Source organism: Odontesthes bonariensis, chromosome 11 (assembly GCF_027942865.1).
Source record: "Odontesthes bonariensis isolate fOdoBon6 chromosome 11, fOdoBon6.hap1, whole genome shotgun sequence".
Taxonomy (NCBI): domain Eukaryota; kingdom Metazoa; phylum Chordata; class Actinopteri; order Atheriniformes; family Atherinopsidae; genus Odontesthes; species Odontesthes bonariensis.
This window is the reverse complement of record NC_134516.1, coordinates 1,933,949-1,957,341: the sequence shown is the minus strand read 5'-3', so window position 1 is coordinate 1,957,341 and position 23,393 is coordinate 1,933,949. Positions and strand designations below refer to the sequence as shown.

At 45.6% G+C, this 23,393-nt stretch overlaps 2 protein-coding genes across 2 annotated transcripts in view; both read right to left on the bottom strand.

Moving 5' to 3' along the window:
• Nucleotides 1-18,960, bottom strand: part of zdbf2 (zinc finger, DBF-type containing 2) — a 38,311-nt gene extending 19,351 nt beyond the window's left edge. The window contains exons 1-6 of the mRNA XM_075477237.1: nt 18,815-18,960; nt 16,743-16,830; nt 15,743-15,777; nt 15,643-15,673; nt 15,465-15,561; nt 15,220-15,368 (exon numbers count right to left, since the gene is read on the bottom strand). Of these exons, the coding sequence (XP_075333352.1) occupies nt 15,220-15,368; nt 15,465-15,561; nt 15,643-15,673; nt 15,743-15,764 (299 nt within the window). The 5' untranslated portion in view covers nt 15,765-15,777; nt 16,743-16,830; nt 18,815-18,960. The remainder of the gene's footprint in view (nt 1-15,219; nt 15,369-15,464; nt 15,562-15,642; nt 15,674-15,742; nt 15,778-16,742; nt 16,831-18,814) is intronic.
• A 384-nt stretch (nt 18,961-19,344) lies between these two features.
• On the bottom strand, nt 19,345-22,664 carry eef1b2 (eukaryotic translation elongation factor 1 beta 2). Its single transcript, XM_075477236.1, has 7 exons — nt 22,521-22,664; nt 21,439-21,561; nt 21,232-21,364; nt 20,106-20,172; nt 19,797-19,922; nt 19,558-19,625; nt 19,345-19,469 (listed from the first exon to the last, which is right to left on the bottom strand). The coding sequence occupies exons 1-7, from the start codon at nt 22,598-22,600 to the stop codon at nt 19,383-19,385; spliced, it is 684 nt and encodes a 227-aa protein (XP_075333351.1). The 5' UTR covers nt 22,601-22,664; the 3' UTR covers nt 19,345-19,382.
• Between the last annotated feature and the right edge of the window lie 729 nt (nt 22,665-23,393).

Below are 23,393 nucleotides of genomic sequence, written 5' to 3'. Positions count from 1 at the left end.
TGTTTTAGTATCCTAGGCTCACCATGCTGGCTCAGGTGTGTTTGTTTTAGTATCCTAGGCGCACCATGCTGGCTCAGGTGTGTTTGTTTTATATCCTAAGCTCACCATACTGGCTCAGGTGTGTTTGTTTTAGTATCCTAGGCTCACCATACTGGCTCAGGTGTGTTTGTTTTAGTATCCTAGGCTCACCATGCTGGCTCAGGTGTGTTTGTTTTAGTATCCTAGGCTCACCATGCTGGCTCAGGTGTGTTTGTTTTATATCCTTGGCTCATCATGCTGGTTCAGGTGTGTTTGTTTTAGTATCCTAGGCGCACCATGCTGGCTCAGGTGTGTTTGTTTTAGTATCCTAGGCGCACCATGCTGGCTCAGGTGTGTTTGTTTTAGTATCCTAGGCTCACCATGCTGGTTCAGGTGTGTTTGTTTTAGTATCCTAGGCGCACCATGCTGGCTCAGGTGTGTTTGTTTTAGTATCCTAGGCGCACCATACTGGTTCAGGTGTGTTTGTTTTATATCCTAGGCGCACCATGCAGGCTCAGGTGTGTTTGTTTTATATCCTAGGCTCACCATGCTGGCTCAGGTGTGTTTGTTTTATATCCTAGGCTCACCATACTGGCTCAGGTGTGTTTGTTTTAGTATCCTAGGCTCACCATACTGGTTCAGGTGTGTTTGTTTTAGTATCCTAGGCTCACCATGCTGGTTCAGGTGTGTTTGTTTTAGTATCCTAGGCTCACCATGCTGGCTCAGGTGTGTTTGTTTTATATCCTAGGCTCACCATGCTGGCTCAGGTGTGTTTGTTTTAGTATCCTAGGCTCACCATACTGGCTCAGGTGTGTTTGTTTTAGTATCCTAGGCGCACCATGCTGGCTCAGGTGTGTTTGTTTTATATCCTTGGCTAACCATGCTGGTTCAGGTGTGTTTGTTTTAGTATCCTAAGCTCACCATGCTGGCTCAGGTGTGTTTGTTTTAGTATCCGTTTTAGTTTACTTCCTGCTTCTGAAGAGTGCAGACGTGTCTCTGCTTCCTCCTGCTTCCTCCTGCTGCTTATTGCTTTATTCGCTTTTAAATCATTCTACTTCTTTCCACAAGTCTTGGATATAATTTTATTCTTTTATTCTTTTTCTTTTAATTGTGTATTTGTAAACGGTATTAGCCCTCTTGTTTACAAAGAGAATCGGACAGAACAATGTCTCCTAACCCTGCAGTATCAGTGAGCTGCACACAGTGTGAGCTACTCTTTGCGAAGGTAGCACAGCTCGAGAAGAGGATTGAAACGCTGCAAGACATTCGTAACGACGAGGAATTTATTGACTCTATGATAGCTCCTGCGCAGGCTGTGGAGCCTTCATGTGACAAAGGACTAACTCAGATCTTTCTACACGGGATCACAGCTGATGTGGAATCTCACACTGCAGCCCTGGCTGACACACTTCCCTGGATCTGTTCAAATGACACTGGAATATCTGGTCAAGCTTCCAAACCGGACGGTCCGACTGACATCTCCCACTGGAACAGTGTTGGTGCCAAACCCAAATCATCAACCCCAGCCAGGATCTGGTCTCATGTTGTCCGTCGCAGAGGTAAATCCAGCACGAAACCTAAATCTCCAGCACTCACTCCGCCACCTGAAGTTCTATTGCACAATAGATACGATCCGTTGACTCCAAATAGAGTGTGTGATGATGAATGTAACCCAAACATGAAGAGAAACAAGAGAAATGGCCCCAAACCTCAGCCTATTGCTAACCAGATCATCAGGAGAAGCCCAAATCCCACAACCAAGGTGAGGACTACAGAAGCGATCGACACCTCCACACAAAAAGGAATAGACACCATTCTAATCGGGGACTCTATAACACAGCATGTCAGAATGGCAAAGACGGAAAATATAACTTTTTCTGATACATCAGTCAGGGAACTGATAGATATTTTGCCGACCATTCTGTCTACTCATCCAGATGGCACGAGGATCATTGTCCATACAGGGTCTTTTGATATTCTGAGGAGGAAGACTGGCTCTGAGATCCTGAAGAAGGATTTTTCTCTGCTGTTGGAGAGACTGTGTCACTATGGAGCACACCGGGTCTCCATTTCAGGCCCCATTCCTACTGTGGGTAAAGGAATTGAACTTTTCAGCAGACTTCTTGGCCTGAACACATGGTTGTCAAATGCATGCATCGCCCATGGGATTAATTTCATTGATAACTTTAATATCTTTTGGAACTGTAAGGAGCGTTTCAGAGCTGATGGCGTGCATCCCAATCGAACTGGATGCAGATTACTTGGTGCACATTTACGTCATGCTGTTGGGACGGCAAACCCAAACATGACTGTACAGATTAGACTGAAGGACACAGCAGTGAGGCAAACAACCCCCAGCCCTCCCCCCTCACCAGACTCTTTACTCCACATCACCCAAGGTCTCCAAAGGATGTCTCTATCCCAGCCAGGACTCCAGCGACCACCATCAACCGAGAAACGCAGGGCACCCCCTCCTCCTCCTCTTACATCATCTGTCCTGGCAGAGCAGGACACAAGGGGATGTGCAGGGTGTTCAAGGAGCAGCACAACATCCAGAGTTCAAAACAAAGATAGTACTGTTCAAAACAAAGATACCATGCCATGATGTGTTCAGGGTCCCTGCTATAGAAGTCCGACTTCTGACAGCTGTTCTGAGAACAAGCTGGGACCCAATAGGCTTCCTGTTTTAGTTAGTAAAAGAAGGAATCGAAAACAGTCAACTTCCAGGGTGAATCTATCTAATTTGTTAACGGTACCACGTACAACTCAGAATACAACAGAGACCAGTGTAAACTCCACAAAGCTAGCTTTACTTAATATTAGATCTCTGTCCAATAAGTCACTGTTAGTTAATGACTTCATAATTTCACACAATTTAGATTTTCTTTTTCTGACAGAAACATGGTTAACAGAGAGCACAAGCGCTACTGTTCTTAATGAAGCAGCTCCCCCAAACTTTAGTTTTATGGATAAATGCCGAAATGGTAGGAAAGGTGGGGGTGAAGCTGCTTTATTTAAAGATACATTCCAGTGTAAAGAGATCTCATTTGGTGATTTCACTTCTTTTGAATATCTGAGTTTTATTTTAAAGGGTGTTCCTAAAATCCTGTTCTTAATCATTTACAGATCTCCAGGATACTGTGCAAGTTTTATTGATGATTTTTCTGAATTATTGTCTGTTATTTCAACTGATTTTAACCATTTCATCTTGACCGGGGATTTTAACATTCACATAGATAATATGACGGATGGTAATGCCAAAGAATTTTCTTCTGTGCTGGACATGTTTGGTTTGTGGCAACATGTAACAGAACCAACTCACCTTCGAGGTCACATTCTGGACCTGGTCATTTCTAAAGGTGTTGATATTTCTTCTGTTGTTGTTACTGATTTGGCCTTGTCTGACCATTTTTGTATTTTATTTGATTTACATATTACTCAGAATGTTCAAACAACCAGCTTCTCAGTTAAGAAGAGGCACATCAATGAGAAAACAAGTGCTCAGTTTAGGGAGGCCATAGCTATGTTACCAACAATGAGTGCAGAGTCGGTTGAAGGAATGCTGGATCATTTTAACTTGAAAATTTTTAATGTAATGGAAGCTGTTGCACCGATAAGAATCAAGAGCACCTTGATCAAACAGAAAACACCATGGAGAAACACCACTACGGTCAAAAACCTGAAAAGAGAATGCAGGAAAGCTGAACGTAAATGGAGGAAAACAAAGCTTCAGATTTACTATGAGCTGTACAAACAAAGCCTGCGTAGTTATAACAATGAGCTGTGCAAGGCCAGACAGCTGCATTTATCTGAAATGATTAATAAGAATGTCAACAATTCTCAAACTCTGTTTGCTATGGTTGAAAAACTCACAAATCCTCCTAAACAGTCAAACCCAGACCTCCTTTCCACTGAGAAATGCAACGAATTTGCCAACTTTTTTAGCCAAAAAATCAAAACAATTAGACAAAACATTCACGCAACACAGAAAAACAAGAAAACTAATCTGTGTCTAAAACCTAGAAATAACTCTGATGTTATGTCACAATTTAATATTGTTAATTTAAAAATCCTAGTGGAAACAGTTCGGCATCTGAAATCAACAACTTGTTCTCTGGACATAATACCATCCGACTTTTTAAAAACTGTTTTTACCTCAGTAGAAAGTGATCTCCTACAAATAGTTAACAGCTCACTGGCATCAGGCATTTTTCCCAAGTCACTAAAGACAGCTGCCATTAAGCCACTCCTAAAGAAGAGAACTCTAGACGCCTCTATGATGAACAACTACAGACCTGTCTCTAATCTCTCTTTTATATCTAAGATTATTGAGAAAGTTGTATTTAACCAGCTCAACGACTTTCTGAATGAAAGTGGAAGTCTTGATAACTTTCAATCAGGCTTCAGACGTCATCACAGCACTGAAACAGCTCTGGTCAAAGTGTTAAACGACATCAGGTTGAATACTGATTCTGGTAATGTTTCAGTCCTGGTCCTGTTGGACCTCAGCGCTGCGTTTGATACTGTAGATCACAGAATCCTGTTGCACAGGCTGGAAAACTGGGTTGGACTTTCTGGAGCGGTCCTTAACTGGTTCAGGTCCTACTTAGAAGGCCGGAGTTATTTTGTTACAATTGGCAGCTATGAATCTGAGCGAGTGGCCATGACTTGTGGAGTCCCCCAGGGGTCAATTCTTGGACCTCTTCTGTTTAACTTGTATATGCTCCCTTTGGGTCAGATATTGCAGAACTTTAACATCAATTATCACAGTTATGCAGACGATACACAACTTTATGTGTCTCTGTCACCGGACGACTGCAGCCCAGCAGACGTACTGTGTCAGTGTCTGGAGGAAGTAAACACCTGGATGAGAGAGAATTTTCTACAATTAAATGAAGACAAAACTGAGATCATTCTGTTTGGTAGCAAAGAGAAGAGGGTCAGCGTTGGTAAATATCTTGAGACTCGGAACCTTACAATCACTGACCAGGTTCGTAACCTCGGAGTGTTGATAGACTCAGATCTGACTTTCAGCAGCCACATCAAAGCTGTCACCAAGGCAGCTTTTTACCACCTCAGAAACATCAACAGAATTAAAGGTTTCCTCTCCCAAAAAGACCAGGAGAAACTCATCCATGCATTCATCTCCAGTAGACTCGATTACTGTAATGCTCTTTTAACTGGACTTCCCAAAAAGAGCATTAAACATCTGCAGCTCATCCAGAACGCTGCTGCTAGAGTTTTAACCCGGACTAAGAGATCTGAACACATCACACCAGTTTTAATATCTTTACACTGGCTTCCAGTCAGTCACAGAATAGATTTTAAAAGCCTGCTGATGGTTTACAAATCCCAGAACGGTTTAGGCCCAAAATACATCTGTGATATGTTCAGAGAATATAAACCCAGCAGAGCTCTTAGATCCAAGGACTCAGGTCAGCTGGTTCAGTCCAGAGTCCAGACTAAACATGGAGAAGCAGCATTTAGCTGTTATGCTGCTAACAAGTGGAACAAACTGCCAGTGGAGATTAAACTTTCAGCAAATGTAGACATTTTTAAATCCAGGTTAAAGACATTTCTGTTCTCATGTGTCTATGCATGAAATATCTTTTAACTTATCTAGACTGTTGCCTGTTTTTAAATTCATTTAAATGATTTTATTTGTTTCTTTTTAAATTCTTTTATGTATTTTTAATGCTTCTTGCACTCCCTGCTGCAATGCTTTTATTTTATGTAAAGCACTTTGAACTGTTTGTACATGAAATGTGCTATATAAATAAATTTGATTTGATTTGATTTGATTTATCCTAGGCTCACCATGCTGGTTCAGGTGTGTTTGTTTTAGTTTCCTAGGCTCACCATGCTGGCTCAGGTGTGTTTGTTTTAGTATCCTAGGCTCACCATGCTGGCTCAGGTGTGTTTGTTTTAGTATCCTAGGCTCACCATGCTGGCTCAGGTGTGTTTGTTTTATATCCTTGGCTCACCATGCTGGCTCAGGTGTGTTTGTTTTAGTATCCTAGGCTCACCATGCTGGCTCAGGTGTGTTTGTTTTATATCCTAGGCTCACCATGCTGGCTCAGGTGTGTTTGTTTTAGTATCCTAGGCTCACCATACTGGTTCAGGTGTGTTTGTTTTAGTATCCTAGGCTCACCATGCTGGCTCAGGTGTGTTTGTTTTATATCCTTGGCTCACCATGCTGGCTCAGGTGTGTTTGTTTTATATCCTTGGCTCACCATGCTGGTTCAGGTGTGTTTGTTTTAGTATCCTAGGCTCACCATGCTGGCTCAGGTGTGTTTGTTTTATATCCTAAGCTCACCATGCTGGCTCAGGTGTGTTTGTTTTATATCCTAGGCTCATCATGCTGGTTCAGGTGTGTTTGTTTTAGTATCCTGGGCGCACCATGCTGGCTCAGGTGTGTTTGTTTTATATCCTTGGCTCACCATGCTGGTTCAGGTGTGTTTGTTTTAGTATCCTAGGCTCACCATGCTGGCTCAGGTGTGTTTGTTTTATATCCTAAGCTCACCATGCTGGCTCAGGTGTGTTTGTTTTATATCCTAGGCTCATCATGCTGGTTCAGGTGTGTTTGTTTTAGTATCCTGGGCGCACCATGCTGGCTCAGGTGTGTTTGTTTTAGTATCCTTGGCTCACCATGCTGGCTCAGGTGTGTTTGTTTTAGTATCCTAGGCGCACCATGCTGGCTCAGGTGTGTTTGTTTTATATCCTAGGCGCACCATGCTGGCTCAGGTGTGTTTGTTTTAGTATCCTAGGCGCACCATGCTGGCTCAGGTGTGTTTGTTTTATATCCTAGGCGCACCATGCTGGCTCAGGTGTGTTTGTTTTATATCCTTGGCTCACCATGCTGGCTCAGGTGTGTTTGTTTTATATCCTTGGCTCACCATGCTGGTTCAGGTGTGTTTGTTTTAGTATCCTAGGCGCACCATGCTGGCTCAGGTGTGTTTGTTTTATATCCTTGGCTCACCATGCTGGCTCAGGTGTGTTTGTTTTAGTATCCTAGGCGCACCATGCTGGCTCAGGTGTGTTTGTTTTATATCCTTGGCTCACCATGCTGGCTCAGGTGTGTTTGTTTTATATCCTTGGCTCACCATGCTGGTTCAGGTGTGTTTGTTTTAGTATCCTAGGCTCACCATGCTGGCTCAGGTGTGTTTGTTTTATATCCTAGGCTCACCATGCTGGTTCAGGTGTGTTTGTTTTATATCCTAGGCTCACCATACTGGTTCAGGTGTGTTTGTTTTAGTATCCGAGGCGCACCATGCTGGCTCAGGTGTGTTTGTTTTAGTATCCTAGGCTCACCATGCTGGCTCAGGTGTGTTTGTTTTAGTATCCTAGGCGCACCATGCTGGCTCAGGTGTGTTTGTTTTATATCCTAAGCTCACCATACTGGCTCAGGTGTGTTTGTTTTAGTATCCTAGGCTCACCATACTGGCTCAGGTGTGTTTGTTTTAGTATCCTAGGCTCACCATGCTGGCTCAGGTGTGTTTGTTTTAGTATCCTAGGCTCACCATGCTGGCTCAGGTGTGTTTGTTTTATATCCTTGGCTCATCATGCTGGTTCAGGTGTGTTTGTTTTAGTATCCTAGGCGCACCATGCTGGCTCAGGTGTGTTTGTTTTAGTATCCTAGGCGCACCATGCTGGCTCAGGTGTGTTTGTTTTAGTATCCTAGGCTCACCATGCTGGTTCAGGTGTGTTTGTTTTAGTATCCTAGGCGCACCATGCTGGCTCAGGTGTGTTTGTTTTAGTATCCTAGGCGCACCATACTGGTTCAGGTGTGTTTGTTTTATATCCTAGGCGCACCATGCAGGCTCAGGTGTGTTTGTTTTATATCCTAGGCTCACCATGCTGGCTCAGGTGTGTTTGTTTTAGTATCCTAGGCGCACCATGCTGGCTCAGGTGTGTTTGTTTTAGTATCCTAGGCTCACCATGCTGGTTCAGGTGTGTTTGTTTTAGTATCCTAGGCGCACCATGCTGGCTCAGGTGTGTTTGTTTTAGTATCCTAGGCGCACCATACTGGTTCAGGTGTGTTTGTTTTATATCCTTGGCTCACCATGCTGGTTCAGGTGTGTTTGTTTTAGTATCCTAGGCGCACCATGCTGGCTCAGGTGTGTTTGTTTTAGTATCCTAGGCGCACCATGCTGGCTCAGGTGTGTTTGTTTTAGTATCCTAGGCTCACCATGCTGGCTCAGGTGTGTTTGTTTTATATCCTAGGCTCACCATGCTGGCTCAGGTGTGTTTGTTTTATATCCTAGGCGCACCATACTGGTTCAGGTGTGTTTGTTTTATATCCTTGGCTCACCATGCTGGCTCAGGTGTGTTTGTTTTAGTATCCTAGGCTCACCGTGCTGGTTCAGGTGTGTTTGTTTTATATCCTTGGCTCACCATACTGGCTCAGGTGTGTTTGTTTTAGTATCCTAGGCTCACCATGCTGGCTCAGGTGTGTTTGTTTTATATCCTAGGCTCACCATGCTGGCTCAGGTGTGTTTGTTTTAGTATCCTAGGCTCACCGTGCTGGCTCAGGTGTGTTTGTTTTAGTATCCTAGGCGCACCATGCTGGCTCAGGTGTGTTTGTTTTAGTATCCTATGCTCACCATGCTGGTTCAGGTGTGTTTGTTTTAGTATCCTAGGCGCACCATGCTGGCTCAGGTGTGTTTGTTTTAGTATCCTAGGCGCACCATACTGGTTCAGGTGTGTTTGTTTTATATCCTAGGCGCACCATGCAGGTTCAGGTGTGTTTGTTTTATATCCTAGGCTCACCATGCTGGCTCAGGTGTGTTTGTTTTAGTATCCTAGGCTCACCATGCTGGCTCAGGTGTGTTTGTTTTATATCCTTGGCTCACCATGCTGGCTCAGGTGTGTTTGTTTTAGTATCCTAGGCTCACCATGCTGGCTCAGGTGTGTTTGTTTTAGTATCCTAGGCGCACCATACTGGTTCAGGTGTGTTTGTTTTATATCCTTGGCTCACCATGCTGGCTCAGGTGTGTTTGTTTTAGTATCCTAGGCGCACCATGCTGGCTCAGGTGTGTTTGTTTTAGTATCCTAGGCTCACCATGCTGGCTCAGGTGTGTTTGTTTTATATCCTTGGCTCACCATGCTGGCTCAGGTGTGTTTGTTTTAGTATCCTAGGCTCACCATGCTGGCTCAGGTGTGTTTGTTTTATATCCTTGGCTCACCATGCTGGCTCAGGTGTGTTTGTTTTAGTATCCTAGGCGCACCATACTGGTTCAGGTGTGTTTGTTTTATATCCTTGGCTCACCATGCTGGCTCAGGTGTGTTTGTTTTATATCCTAGGCTCACCATGCTGGCTCAGGTGTGTTTGTTTTATATCCTAGGCGCACCATACTGGTTCAGGTGTGTTTGTTTTATATCCTTGGCTCACCATGCTGGCTCAGGTGTGTTTGTTTTAGTATCCTAGGCTCACCATGCTGGCTCAGGTGTGTTTGTTTTATATCCTAGGCTCACCATGCTGGCTCAGGTGTGTTTGTTTTAGTATCCTAGGCTCACCATACTGGTTCAGGTGTGTTTGTTTTAGTATCCTAGGCTCACCATGCTGGCTCAGGTGTGTTTGTTTTATATCCTTGGCTCACCATGCTGGCTCAGGTGTGTTTGTTTTATATCCTTGGCTCACCATGCTGGTTCAGGTGTGTTTGTTTTAGTATCCTAGGCTCACCATGCTGGTTCAGGTGTGTTTGTTCTATATCCTAGGCTCACCATACTGGTTCAGGTGTGTTTGTTTTAGTATCCTAGGCGCACCATGCTGGCTCAGGTGTGTTTGTTTTATATCCTAGGCGCACCATGCTGGCTCAGGTGTGTTTGTTTTATATCCTTGGCTCACCATGCTGGCTCAGGTGTGTTTGTTTTATATCCTTGGCTCACCATGCTGGTTCAGGTGTGTTTGTTTTAGTATCCTAGGCGCACCATGCTGGCTCAGGTGTGTTTGTTTTATATCCTTGGCTCACCATGCTGGCTCAGGTGTGTTTGTTTTAGTATCCTAGGCGCACCATGCTGGCTCAGGTGTGTTTGTTTTATATCCTTGGCTCACCATGCTGGCTCAGGTGTGTTTGTTTTATATCCTTGGCTCACCATGCTGGTTCAGGTGTGTTTGTTTTAGTATCCTAGGCTCACCATGCTGGCTCAGGTGTGTTTGTTTTATATCCTAGGCTCACCATGCTGGTTCAGGTGTGTTTGTTTTATATCCTAGGCTCACCATACTGGTTCAGGTGTGTTTGTTTTAGTATCCGAGGCGCACCATGCTGGCTCAGGTGTGTTTGTTTTAGTATCCTAGGCTCACCATGCTGGCTCAGGTGTGTTTGTTTTAGTATCCTAGGCGCACCATGCTGGCTCAGGTGTGTTTGTTTTATATCCTAAGCTCACCATACTGGCTCAGGTGTGTTTGTTTTAGTATCCTAGGCTCACCATACTGGCTCAGGTGTGTTTGTTTTAGTATCCTAGGCTCACCATGCTGGCTCAGGTGTGTTTGTTTTAGTATCCTAGGCTCACCATGCTGGCTCAGGTGTGTTTGTTTTATATCCTTGGCTCATCATGCTGGTTCAGGTGTGTTTGTTTTAGTATCCTAGGCGCACCATGCTGGCTCAGGTGTGTTTGTTTTAGTATCCTAGGCGCACCATGCTGGCTCAGGTGTGTTTGTTTTAGTATCCTAGGCTCACCATGCTGGTTCAGGTGTGTTTGTTTTAGTATCCTAGGCGCACCATGCTGGCTCAGGTGTGTTTGTTTTAGTATCCTAGGCGCACCATACTGGTTCAGGTGTGTTTGTTTTATATCCTAGGCGCACCATGCAGGCTCAGGTGTGTTTGTTTTATATCCTAGGCTCACCATGCTGGCTCAGGTGTGTTTGTTTTATATCCTAGGCTCACCATACTGGCTCAGGTGTGTTTGTTTTAGTATCCTAGGCTCACCATACTGGTTCAGGTGTGTTTGTTTTAGTATCCTAGGCTCACCATGCTGGTTCAGGTGTGTTTGTTTTAGTATCCTAGGCTCACCATGCTGGCTCAGGTGTGTTTGTTTTATATCCTAGGCTCACCATGCTGGCTCAGGTGTGTTTGTTTTAGTATCCTAGGCTCACCATACTGGCTCAGGTGTGTTTGTTTTAGTATCCTAGGCGCACCATGCTGGCTCAGGTGTGTTTGTTTTATATCCTTGGCTAACCATGCTGGTTCAGGTGTGTTTGTTTTAGTATCCTAAGCTCACCATGCTGGCTCAGGTGTGTTTGTTTTAGTATCCTAGGCTCACCATGCTGGTTCAGGTGTGTTTGTTTTAGTTTCCTAGGCTCACCATGCTGGCTCAGGTGTGTTTGTTTTAGTATCCTAGGCTCACCATGCTGGCTCAGGTGTGTTTGTTTTAGTATCCTAGGCTCACCATGCTGGCTCAGGTGTGTTTGTTTTATATCCTTGGCTCACCATGCTGGCTCAGGTGTGTTTGTTTTAGTATCCTAGGCTCACCATGCTGGCTCAGGTGTGTTTGTTTTATATCCTAGGCTCACCATGCTGGCTCAGGTGTGTTTGTTTTAGTATCCTAGGCTCACCATACTGGTTCAGGTGTGTTTGTTTTAGTATCCTAGGCTCACCATGCTGGCTCAGGTGTGTTTGTTTTATATCCTTGGCTCACCATGCTGGCTCAGGTGTGTTTGTTTTATATCCTTGGCTCACCATGCTGGTTCAGGTGTGTTTGTTTTAGTATCCTAGGCTCACCATGCTGGCTCAGGTGTGTTTGTTTTAGTATCCTAGGCTCATCATGCTGGTTCAGGTGTGTTTGTTTTATATCCTAAGCTCACCATGCTGGCTCAGGTGTGTTTGTTTTATATCCTAGGCTCATCATGCTGGTTCAGGTGTGTTTGTTTTAGTATCCTGGGCGCACCATGCTGGCTCAGGTGTGTTTGTTTTAGTATCCTTGGCTCACCATGCTGGCTCAGGTGTGTTTGTTTTAGTATCCTAGGCGCACCATGCTGGCTCAGGTGTGTTTGTTTTATATCCTAGGCGCACCATGCTGGCTCAGGTGTGTTTGTTTTAGTATCCTAGGCGCACCATGCTGGCTCAGGTGTGTTTGTTTTATATCCTAGGCGCACCATGCTGGCTCAGGTGTGTTTGTTTTATATCCTTGGCTCACCATGCTGGCTCAGGTGTGTTTGTTTTATATCCTTGGCTCACCATGCTGGTTCAGGTGTGTTTGTTTTAGTATCCTAGGCGCACCATGCTGGCTCAGGTGTGTTTGTTTTATATCCTTGGCTCACCATGCTGGCTCAGGTGTGTTTGTTTTAGTATCCTAGGCGCACCATGCTGGCTCAGGTGTGTTTGTTTTATATCCTTGGCTCACCATGCTGGCTCAGGTGTGTTTGTTTTATATCCTTGGCTCACCATGCTGGTTCAGGTGTGTTTGTTTTAGTATCCTAGGCTCACCATGCTGGCTCAGGTGTGTTTGTTTTATATCCTAGGCTCACCATGCTGGTTCAGGTGTGTTTGTTTTATATCCTAGGCTCACCATACTGGTTCAGGTGTGTTTGTTTTAGTATCCGAGGCGCACCATGCTGGCTCAGGTGTGTTTGTTTTAGTATCCTAGGCTCACCATGCTGGCTCAGGTGTGTTTGTTTTAGTATCCTAGGCGCACCATGCTGGCTCAGGTGTGTTTGTTTTATATCCTAAGCTCACCATACTGGCTCAGGTGTGTTTGTTTTAGTATCCTAGGCTCACCATACTGGCTCAGGTGTGTTTGTTTTAGTATCCTAGGCTCACCATACTGGCTCAGGTGTGTTTGTTTTAGTATCCTAGGCTCACCATGCTGGCTCAGGTGTGTTTGTTTTAGTATCCTAGGCTCACCATGCTGGCTCAGGTGTGTTTGTTTTATATCCTTGGCTCATCATGCTGGTTCAGGTGTGTTTGTTTTAGTATCCTAGGCGCACCATGCTGGCTCAGGTGTGTTTGTTTTAGTATCCTAGGCGCACCATGCTGGCTCAGGTGTGTTTGTTTTAGTATCCTAGGCTCACCATGCTGGTTCAGGTGTGTTTGTTTTAGTATCCTAGGCGCACCATGCTGGCTCAGGTGTGTTTGTTTTAGTATCCTAGGCGCACCATACTGGTTCAGGTGTGTTTGTTTTATATCCTAGGCGCACCATGCAGGCTCAGGTGTGTTTGTTTTATATCCTAGGCTCACCATGCTGGCTCAGGTGTGTTTGTTTTAGTATCCTAGGCGCACCATGCTGGCTCAGGTGTGTTTGTTTTAGTATCCTAGGCTCACCATGCTGGTTCAGGTGTGTTTGTTTTAGTATCCTAGGCGCACCATGCTGGCTCAGGTGTGTTTGTTTTAGTATCCTAGGCGCACCATACTGGTTCAGGTGTGTTTGTTTTATATCCTTGGCTCACCATGCTGGTTCAGGTGTGTTTGTTTTAGTATCCTAGGCGCACCATGCTGGCTCAGGTGTGTTTGTTTTAGTATCCTAGGCGCACCATGCTGGCTCAGGTGTGTTTGTTTTAGTATCCTAGGCTCACCATGCTGGCTCAGGTGTGTTTGTTTTATATCCTTGGCTCACCATGCTGGCTCAGGTGTGTTTGTTTTAGTATCCTAGGCTCACCATGCTGGCTCAGGTGTGTTTGTTTTATATCCTTGGCTCACCATGCTGGCTCAGGTGTGTTTGTTTTAGTATCCTAGGCGCACCATACTGGTTCAGGTGTGTTTGTTTTATATCCTTGGCTCACCATGCTGGCTCAGGTGTGTTTGTTTTATATCCTAGGCTCACCATGCTGGCTCAGGTGTGTTTGTTTTATATCCTAGGCGCACCATACTGGTTCAGGTGTGTTTGTTTTATATCCTTGGCTCACCATGCTGGCTCAGGTGTGTTTGTTTTAGTATCCTAGGCTCACCGTGCTGGTTCAGGTGTGTTTGTTTTATATCCTTGGCTCACCATACTGGCTCAGGTGTGTTTGTTTTAGTATCCTAGGCTCACCATGCTGGCTCAGGTGTGTTTGTTTTATATCCTAGGCTCACCATGCTGGCTCAGGTGTGTTTGTTTTAGTATCCTAGGCTCACCGTGCTGGCTCAGGTGTGTTTGTTTTAGTATCCTAGGCGCACCATGCTGGCTCAGGTGTGTTTGTTTTAGTATCCTATGCTCACCATGCTGGTTCAGGTGTGTTTGTTTTAGTATCCTAGGCGCACCATGCTGGCTCAGGTGTGTTTGTTTTAGTATCCTAGGCGCACCATACTGGTTCAGGTGTGTTTGTTTTATATCCTAGGCGCACCATGCAGGCTCAGGTGTGTTTGTTTTATATCCTAGGCTCACCATGCTGGCTCAGGTGTGTTTGTTTTAGTATCCTAGGCTCACCATGCTGGCTCAGGTGTGTTTGTTTTATATCCTTGGCTCACCATGCTGGCTCAGGTGTGTTTGTTTTAGTATCCTAGGCTCACCATGCTGGCTCAGGTGTGTTTGTTTTAGTATCCTAGGCGCACCATACTGGTTCAGGTGTGTTTGTTTTATATCCTTGGCTCACCATGCTGGCTCAGGTGTGTTTGTTTTAGTATCCTAGGCGCACCATGCTGGCTCAGGTGTGTTTGTTTTAGTATCCTAGGCTCACCATGCTGGCTCAGGTGTGTTTGTTTTATATCCTTGGCTCACCATGCTGGCTCAGGTGTGTTTGTTTTAGTATCCTAGGCTCACCATGCTGGCTCAGGTGTGTTTGTTTTATATCCTTGGCTCACCATGCTGGCTCAGGTGTGTTTGTTTTAGTATCCTAGGCGCACCATACTGGTTCAGGTGTGTTTGTTTTATATCCTTGGCTCACCATGCTGGCTCAGGTGTGTTTGTTTTATATCCTAGGCTCACCATGCTGGCTCAGGTGTGTTTGTTTTATATCCTAGGCGCACCATACTGGTTCAGGTGTGTTTGTTTTATATCCTTGGCTCACCATGCTGGCTCAGGTGTGTTTGTTTTAGTATCCTAGGCTCACCGTGCTGGTTCAGGTGTGTTTGTTTTATATCCTTGGCTCACCATACTGGCTCAGGTGTGTTTGTTTTAGTATCCTAGGCTCACCATGCTGGCTCAGGTGTGTTTGTTTTAGTATCCTAGGCTCACCATGCTGGTTCAGGTGTGTTTGTTTTATATCCTAGGCTCACCGTGCTGGCTCAGGTGTGTTTGTTTTATATCCTTGGCTCACCGTGCTGGCTCAGGTGTGTTTGTTTTAGTTACCTGGCATCGCCGTAGCGGTGCGGGTGGTGCTGCTGAACGTCCTGCAGGAAGCGCTCCAGCAGGGTCAGTCTGGTCCGGTTGGAGGCTGAAGAGGCGGAGCTTCTGGAGGAGGTCCGGACTGAATCCAGGTGTCTGAGGCTGGACAGGTGCTGGGACACACACAGGATGATGTCATCAGTTAATTATCTGTTTTATCAGCTCTGTTATAGGTCAGATTCTGAGTGTCTGCACCTGGTCCAGGTTACCTGGTCCAGGTTACTGTACAGGACTCTGCAGTATCCACAGTAACCCCGTCTGCTCGGCTCACACCTGGATGGACCCGGCTGAGGCTCCGCCCATATTCTGTCGGACAGACAACACAGGTGAGGAGCACCGTTCAACCCGCCCACGGAACAGATTCAGAGCTCATTGGTTGACACGCACCTGCTGGCAGGCTCCGCCTTCCTCTGGTCACCTGACAAACACAGAGTTCAGTCAGACGGTGGAACGTGCACACAGATGATGTCAGAGTTTGTGTTTTTACCTTCATCGTGGGAGTCTGACATCCTGACAGGTGACCTGAAACACAGGAGAAGCTCGTTACTGACACTCACAGGTGATCCTACCTGTAACACCTGTATCCTGAAAGCACCGGTAAACACGTCAGTCACACTGAAACATGTCAGACTGAAACATGGGCTGTGTTCGAAACCGCCTACTACATACTACATACTGCATGCTGCATACTACATACTCATCGATCAGACAGTATGCAGAGCGTTTACCCACAATGCATTTCGCTCCTGCCTGAGCCGAAATCAGCCGGCCTGAAGCTGATTTCCCTTTAAGCTCTAAACTCTGTAAACTTTAGCAACATTTGAAACATTTTCAGGTGAGAAAGTAGTCGTTTAGATCTCCAACGTGTTGAAAACCTGACAAAATACCGGCTTTTTACAATTTTGTTCCCACGAATTCTGCGCTACTAAAGCTAGCCGCAGTGAGCAACGCACTTCCGGTTATTTTCACAAAATAAAATACCCGTTGCCTTTTATCATAGGGAAAGCCACTACCATACAATTGGTGCTTTTGTTTTGAAAACAGGAAGTGAACCTACCCTCGTTGTAGCTAGCTTGAAACCGTTTTGACAGGAAATGACGATCGGCGACGTCACGTTACGTTGCATCTTGGGTAGTTTGAGTATGAGTAGTGACCTCATGATGCATACCCAACATTTCAGAGAATCTAGTATGCATCCGGGAACTTAAAAAAGTTAAAGTTAGTGGGAGTGGTGGGAGAAGTATGCGGTTTCGAACACAGCCCTGGACCTGGCTGCAGGAACAGCTTTAACAGCTCTAAGACTATCCGGACTATTCTGGAGGTTTCTCCCACACCTCCCTCTCTGCTACACTTCAGCTTTCTGCATGTTAGTCAGCTGATTTAGATTTTATTTCGTTCTCCATCTGCAACAACAGCTGATCTTTAATAATAATTAACTGAACTTTATATAGTTTGCTCCATAACACAGAAACATACTGAGGACTCACTTGCAGGCAGTAAGGTCACTAGGGCGTCTGTCCAATCAGAGCGCTCCATGCTGTAACCAATGGTAACCAGATGAGAACTTCCATGAGCCTATGAGAGAGCAACAGTAAACAAAAACAACAGTTTGCTTTCTCCTCAGAGCAGACAGCATCGGTTACCATGGTGACCGGGCAGGGTAAACCGACTCTGGCCTACAGAAAATTACTAAGTGATCATTAGAAACATTTTCCAGATGAATTAGGGTGAAACCAGTTTACATCTAAAAGATGAATTAGTTTGGGTGAAACCAGTTTGAAACATTTAAAAGATGAATTAGTGAGGGTGAAACCAGTTTGGCTGAAACCAGTTTGAAACATTTAAAAGATTAATTAGTGAGGGTGAAACCAGTTTGAAACATTTTCAGATTAATTAGTTTGGGTGAAACCAGTTTGAAACATTTAAAAGATTAATTAGTGAGGGTGAAACCAGTTTGAAACATTTCCAGATTAATTAGTTTAGCTGAAACCAGTTTACAACATTTAAAAGATGAATTAGTTTGGGTGAAACCAGTTTGAAACATTTCCAGATTAATTAGTTTGGGTGAAATCAGTTTGAAACATTTAAAAGATTAATTAGTTTGGGTGAAACCAGTTTGAAACATTTCCAGATTAATTAGTTTGGGTGAAATCAGTTTGGGTGAAACCAGTTTGAAACATTTCCAGATGAATTAGTTTGGCTGAAACCAGTTTACAACATTTAAAAGATGAATTAGTTTGGGTGAAACCAGTTTGAAACATTTCCAGATTAATTAGTTTGGGTGAAATCAGTTTGGGTGAAACCAGTTTGAAACATTTCCAGATGAATTAGTTTGGCTGAAACCAGTTTACAACATTTAAAAGATGAATTAGTTTGGGTGAAACCAGTTTGAAACATTTCCAGATTAATTAGTTTGGGTGAAACCAGTTTGAAACATTTCCAGATGAATTAGTTTGGGTGAAACCAGTTTGAAACATTTCCAGATGAATTAGTTTGGGTGAAACCAGTTTGAAACATTTAAAAGATGAATTAGTTTGGGTGAAACCAGTTTGAAACATTTCCAGATTAATTAGTTTGGGTGAAACCAGTTTGAAACATTTCCAGATTAATTAGTTTGGGTGAAACCAGTTTGGGTGAAACCAGTTTGAAACATTTCCAGATGAATTAGTTTGGCTGAAACCAGTTTGAAACATTTCCAGATGAATTAGTTTGGCTGAAACCAGTTTGAAACATTTCCAGATTAATTAGTTTGGGTGAAACCAGTTTGAAACATTTCCAGATGAATTAGTTTGGCTGAAACCAGTTTGAAACATTTCCAGATGAATTAGTTTGGCTGAAACCAGTTTGAAACATTTCCAGATTAATTAGTTTGGGTGAAACCAGTTTGAAACATTTAAAAGATGAATTAGTTTGGGTGAAACCAGTTTGAAACATTTCCAGATTAATTAGTTTGGGTGAAACCAGTTTGAAACATTTCCAGATGAATTAGTTTGGGTGAAACCAGTTTGGGTGAAACCAGTTTGAAACATTTCCAGATGAATTAGTTTGGGTGAAACCAGTTTGAAACATTTCCAGATGAATTAGTTTGGGTGAAACCAGTTTGGGTGAAACCAGTTTGAAACATTTCCAGATGAATTAGTTTGGGTGAAACCAGTTTGAAACATTTCCAGATGAATTAGTTTGGGTGAAACCAGTTTGAAACATTTCCAGATGAACCAGTTTGGGTGAAACCAGCCTCTGTAGACCAGGAGCAGCCCCGCTCCGGGCCGTGATTGGCTGGCCTTTCCCGCTGCGGGTCCACTGGTTTAATCAGGTCTAAAGTTAACTAGCAGCAGTTAATCTCAGGTTAGCGCCGGTTTAAACCGCTCTAACGGTAACCACCGTGGTGACGTCATCGCTGACGTGGCCCGTCTGCTTTGGCTACTGTGGACGTTAGCACGCGCTTAGCTGCTAGCATGCCGTTAGCCGCGAGGCGCCTCCGGAGGCGTTGATTGGCTGCTGGGACTGAACGCCGCTGGCTTTTCATGTCGGTCATCGTTTAGTTTTAATTTGTTTTTACCTGCAGTGTTTATTTAATCCTCTCAAGAGATGTCTTCTTCGGCCGCGCGCTCCCCTGCTGCCGTTTAGTTTCCGGTCCGACTCTTCTTCTGCTGATTCCTGCAGCCGCGGCGGAGGTGCTGCCCCTAGCAGGCTGAGCAGGGAACTACACCCACAGCCAGCACTGCTGAACGGGGCGCTTTAAATGCCGCCACTCAAACATAATTAAATACATCCAGTGGATCAAAGTAAAACATGTTTAATTTGACGTTTTAATGAGATTCAATTCATTTTTATTTATATAGCGCCAAATACAACAAATGTCATCTCAAGGCACTTAGATAATAAAGTCCAATTCAAGCCAATTGGAATTCAATTAATTGTGATCATAATTAGAATTACAATAAGAGATCCCCATCTCTACAGAAATCTGAACTGTTTTATAATCCATCTTTTTATTTTATTCAGACTAAAATGAGAATAAATAGTTTTAGAAAAACGTCCAAGATGTGAAAACAGACTTCTCGTCAACACAAAGAAGCTCAGGAGATGTTTTCGTTTGAATCTTTTTTAAGTGCTTTTTATTAATTTCAGATCTTGTTGAAAGCAGCGACGTCCATCGACTGCACGAAGTCCTCGAATGCCGTGATCTGCTCCTCCAGGATGTCCGTGCCCACCTGAAACACAAAGTCAGACAGGTGAGCGCACGCACGTTAGAGGAAGAACGAGCGATGCTGGAGAAGCAGCAGGAGGAGGGTTGGTCACCTTGTCGTCTTCGACCACGCAGCCGATCTGCAGCTTCTTGATGCCGTAACCCACGGGAACCAGTTTGGCTGCAGGACAGAGTCACACTGATCAGTAACAGCTGACACCGGTTAATCAGTTCAATGCAGCCGAGCAGGTATCAGACCACTGAGTGTCCATCAGACTTCAGACGAAAGATGGTTTGTCAGATCATCAGCTCTGCCCCAATAAACCTGATCAATAAGCCGATCAGCACTTACACTGTCCCCAGACCAGCCCGTCCATCTGGATGCTGCGTACGCACTCCTCCAGCTTGGACATGTCCGTCTCGTCGTCCCACGGCTTCACGTCCAATAGGAGCGAAGACTTGGCGATGAGGGCGGGCTCTGGAGGAGGAGGAGGAGGAGTCAGTTGTCATGGAAACCACACCAAGCTACACCAACAGAGCCGGAGACTCGTCAGGTAAAAGAAAAGGTGTCCATCAGGCGTCAGCCGAAAGATGGTGAAAGGTGATCATCATCCAGAGTCTGATAATCAATCAGCTGATCAATATCTCCATCAATACGTACTCTTGGACTTCCTGGCGGCGTATTCTGCCAGGCGCTGCTCCTTCACCCTGGCAGCCTCAGCGTCTTCCTGTCAAACAGAACCCAGGGTTAAACCACACACCTCCACCTGTGCTGCACTGTGACGCACCTGTGACGCACCTGTGCTGCACTGTGACGCACCTGTGCTGCCACTGTGACGCACCTGTGCTGCCACTGTGACGCACCTGTGCTGCCACTGTGACGCACCTGTGCTGCCACTGTGACGCACCTGTGCTGCACTGTGACGCACCTGTGCTGCACTGTGACGCAACTGTGCTGCAACTGTGACGCAACTGTGACGCACCTGTGCTGCACTGTGACGCACCTGTGCTGCACTGTGACGCACCTGTGCTGCACTGTGACGCACCTGTGCTGCACTGTGACGCACCTGTGCTGCACTGTGACGCACCTGTGCTGCACTGTGACGCACCTGTGACGCACCTGTGCTGCAACTGTGCTGCACCTGTGACGCACCTGTGACGCACCTGTGCTGCCACTGTGACGCACCTGTGCTGCACTGTGACGCACCTGTGCTGCACTGTGACGCAACTGTGCTGCAACGTGACGCAACTGTGACGCACCTGTGACGCAACTGTGCTGCACTGTGACGCAACTGTGCTGCCACTGTGACGCACCTGTGCTGCACTGTGACGCACCTGTGCTGCAACTGTGACGCAACTGTGCTGCACTGTGACGCAACTGTGCTGCAACTATGACGCAACTGTGACGCACCTGTGACGCAACTGTGCTGCACTGTGACGCAACTGTGCTGCCACTGTGACGCACCTGTGCTGCACTGTGACGCACCTGTGCTGCAACTGTGACGCAACTGTGCTGCACTGTGACGCAACTGTGCTGCAACTATGACGCAACTGTGACGCACCTGTGCTGCACTGTGACGCACCTGTGCTGCACTGTGACGCACCTGTGCTGCACTGTGACGCACCTGTGCTGCACTGTGACGCACCTGTGCTGCACTGTGACGCACCTGTGCTGCACTGTGACGCACCTGTGACGCACCTGTGCTGCAACTGTGACGCACCTGTGACGCACCTGTGCTGCACTGTGACGCACCTGTGCTGCAACTGTGCTACCCCTGTGACCTCACCTCCTCGTCTGAGCCGAACAGGTCGATGTCATCGTCGTCGTCATCGTTTGAGGCGGCGGGGGCGGAGCTTGAGGTGGTGTCAGCCACACCTGAGGGGCCGTACTGACCCAGAGGCTTCTTCACACCTGGAAGACTGGCAGACAGGAGGCGGGGTTTAACCCACTGAAGTCACACCTGTGGGCCCCGCCCTCATGTCAGCAGGCTCACCTGTTCTTCTGGGCCTGGTAGGACTTTATGTGGTTGTACCAGCGGAGGGCGTGGCACAGGTCGGCCGGGGGCGGGGCCGAGATGGCCTCAAAGACGGCCACATCAGCCTGAGAGGGGACAAACCTGTGGGCAGATGGGAACATGGTTAGTGGGAGGGAAAAGACTACCAACCAGCTCAGGTTCCAGAAACAGATGCACACCGACCAACCACTGACCAACACCGACCAACACCGACTGATCACAGACCAACACCGACCAACCACGACCAACCACTGACCAACCACTGACCAACCCCGACCAACCACTGACCAACACTGACCAACCCCTGACCAACCCCTGACCAACCCCTGACCAACACCGACCAACACCGACCAACCCCGACCAACCACTGACCAACACTGACCAACCACTGACCAACCCCTGACCAACCCCTGACCAACACTGACCAACCTTTGGGCAGATGGGAACATGGTTAGTGGGAGGGAAAAGACTACCAACCAGCTCAGGTTCCAGAAACAGATGCACACCGACCAACCACTGACCAACACCGACTGATCACAGACCAACACCGACCAACACCGACTGATCACAGACCAACCAATATATGTTTCAGACTAATAAAATAAAAATATATAAAAATAAAAGCTACTACAGCACAATAGAACGTGATGTAGCAGCTTAAGGAACACACTTTAATACCACATTTAATTCCACCTTTAATATATATATTATATATACTGTGTATATACCGGCCGTTACTAGCTGCAGCACGCGCAGCAGCAGCTAACATGTTCGGGTCACGTGGTGCTAACAGCTACGTCGCATCGAACCCAAAAACGTTGAAATGAACTCAAACTCAACCGTCCAACATTCAGTCACCTGCAGCCGAAACACGGCCACGGAAACAAGGACACTTTCCGGTGAGCGGCCCGTTATTCTAATAGCTAACCTACCAGCTAACGGTTAGCTCCGTTAGCCTAGCGCCGTTAGCCTAGCGCGGAGCCAAGATGGCGCCTGCTCCAGCAGTTACACCGAGCTCTCTCAGAGTTTCTGCGGCTGCCTGCAGACCTCAGCGCGCTCACCCTTCAACGTAGCTGCGGTCCGACAGAAACACGTTGAGCACTTTGAGGCCGGGGGCGGATTTCAGGTCACCGAAGCCCATGATGAAGAAGAAGAACCGCGAGGAGTACCAAGGAGCCGCCGGAGGAGGAAGAAGAAGGAGGGAGGAGACGGGAGGAGCCGGCTTTATACACGGAGACAGACTCCTCCTCACCGGACACCGGCCCTCCTCCTGGAGGAAGAAGACGGAGGAGGGGAGGAGACGGGAGGAGGACTTCTGTTTTTACATGAAACATGCAAGACAATGGCGGCTACAACAGAATCACAGAAACGTAAAGAAACACGGTCAGACAGAGTAGGAGGAACAGAGATCAACAACAAACAGAGATAAACAACAAACAGAAATAAACAACAAACAGAGATAAACAAGAAACAGAGATAAAAAACAAACAGAGATAAACAACAAACAGAGATAAACAACAAACAGAAATAAACAACAAACAGAGATAAACAACAAACAGAGATAAACAAGAAACAGAGATAAAAAACAAACAGAGATAAACAAGAAACAGAGATAAAAAACAAACAGAGATAAACAACAAACAGAGATAAATAACAAACAGAAATAAAAAACAAACAGATAAACAACAAACAGAGATAAACAAGAAACAGAGATAAACAAGAAACAGAGATAAAAAACAAACAGAGATAAACAAGAAACAGAGATAAACAACAAACAGAGATAAATAACAAACAGAGATAAATAACAAACAGAAATAAAAAACAAACAGAGATAAACAAGAAACAGAGATAATAACAAACAGAGATAAATAACAAACAGAAATAAACAACAGAGATAAACAACAAAGATAAACAAACAGAGATAAACAATGAAT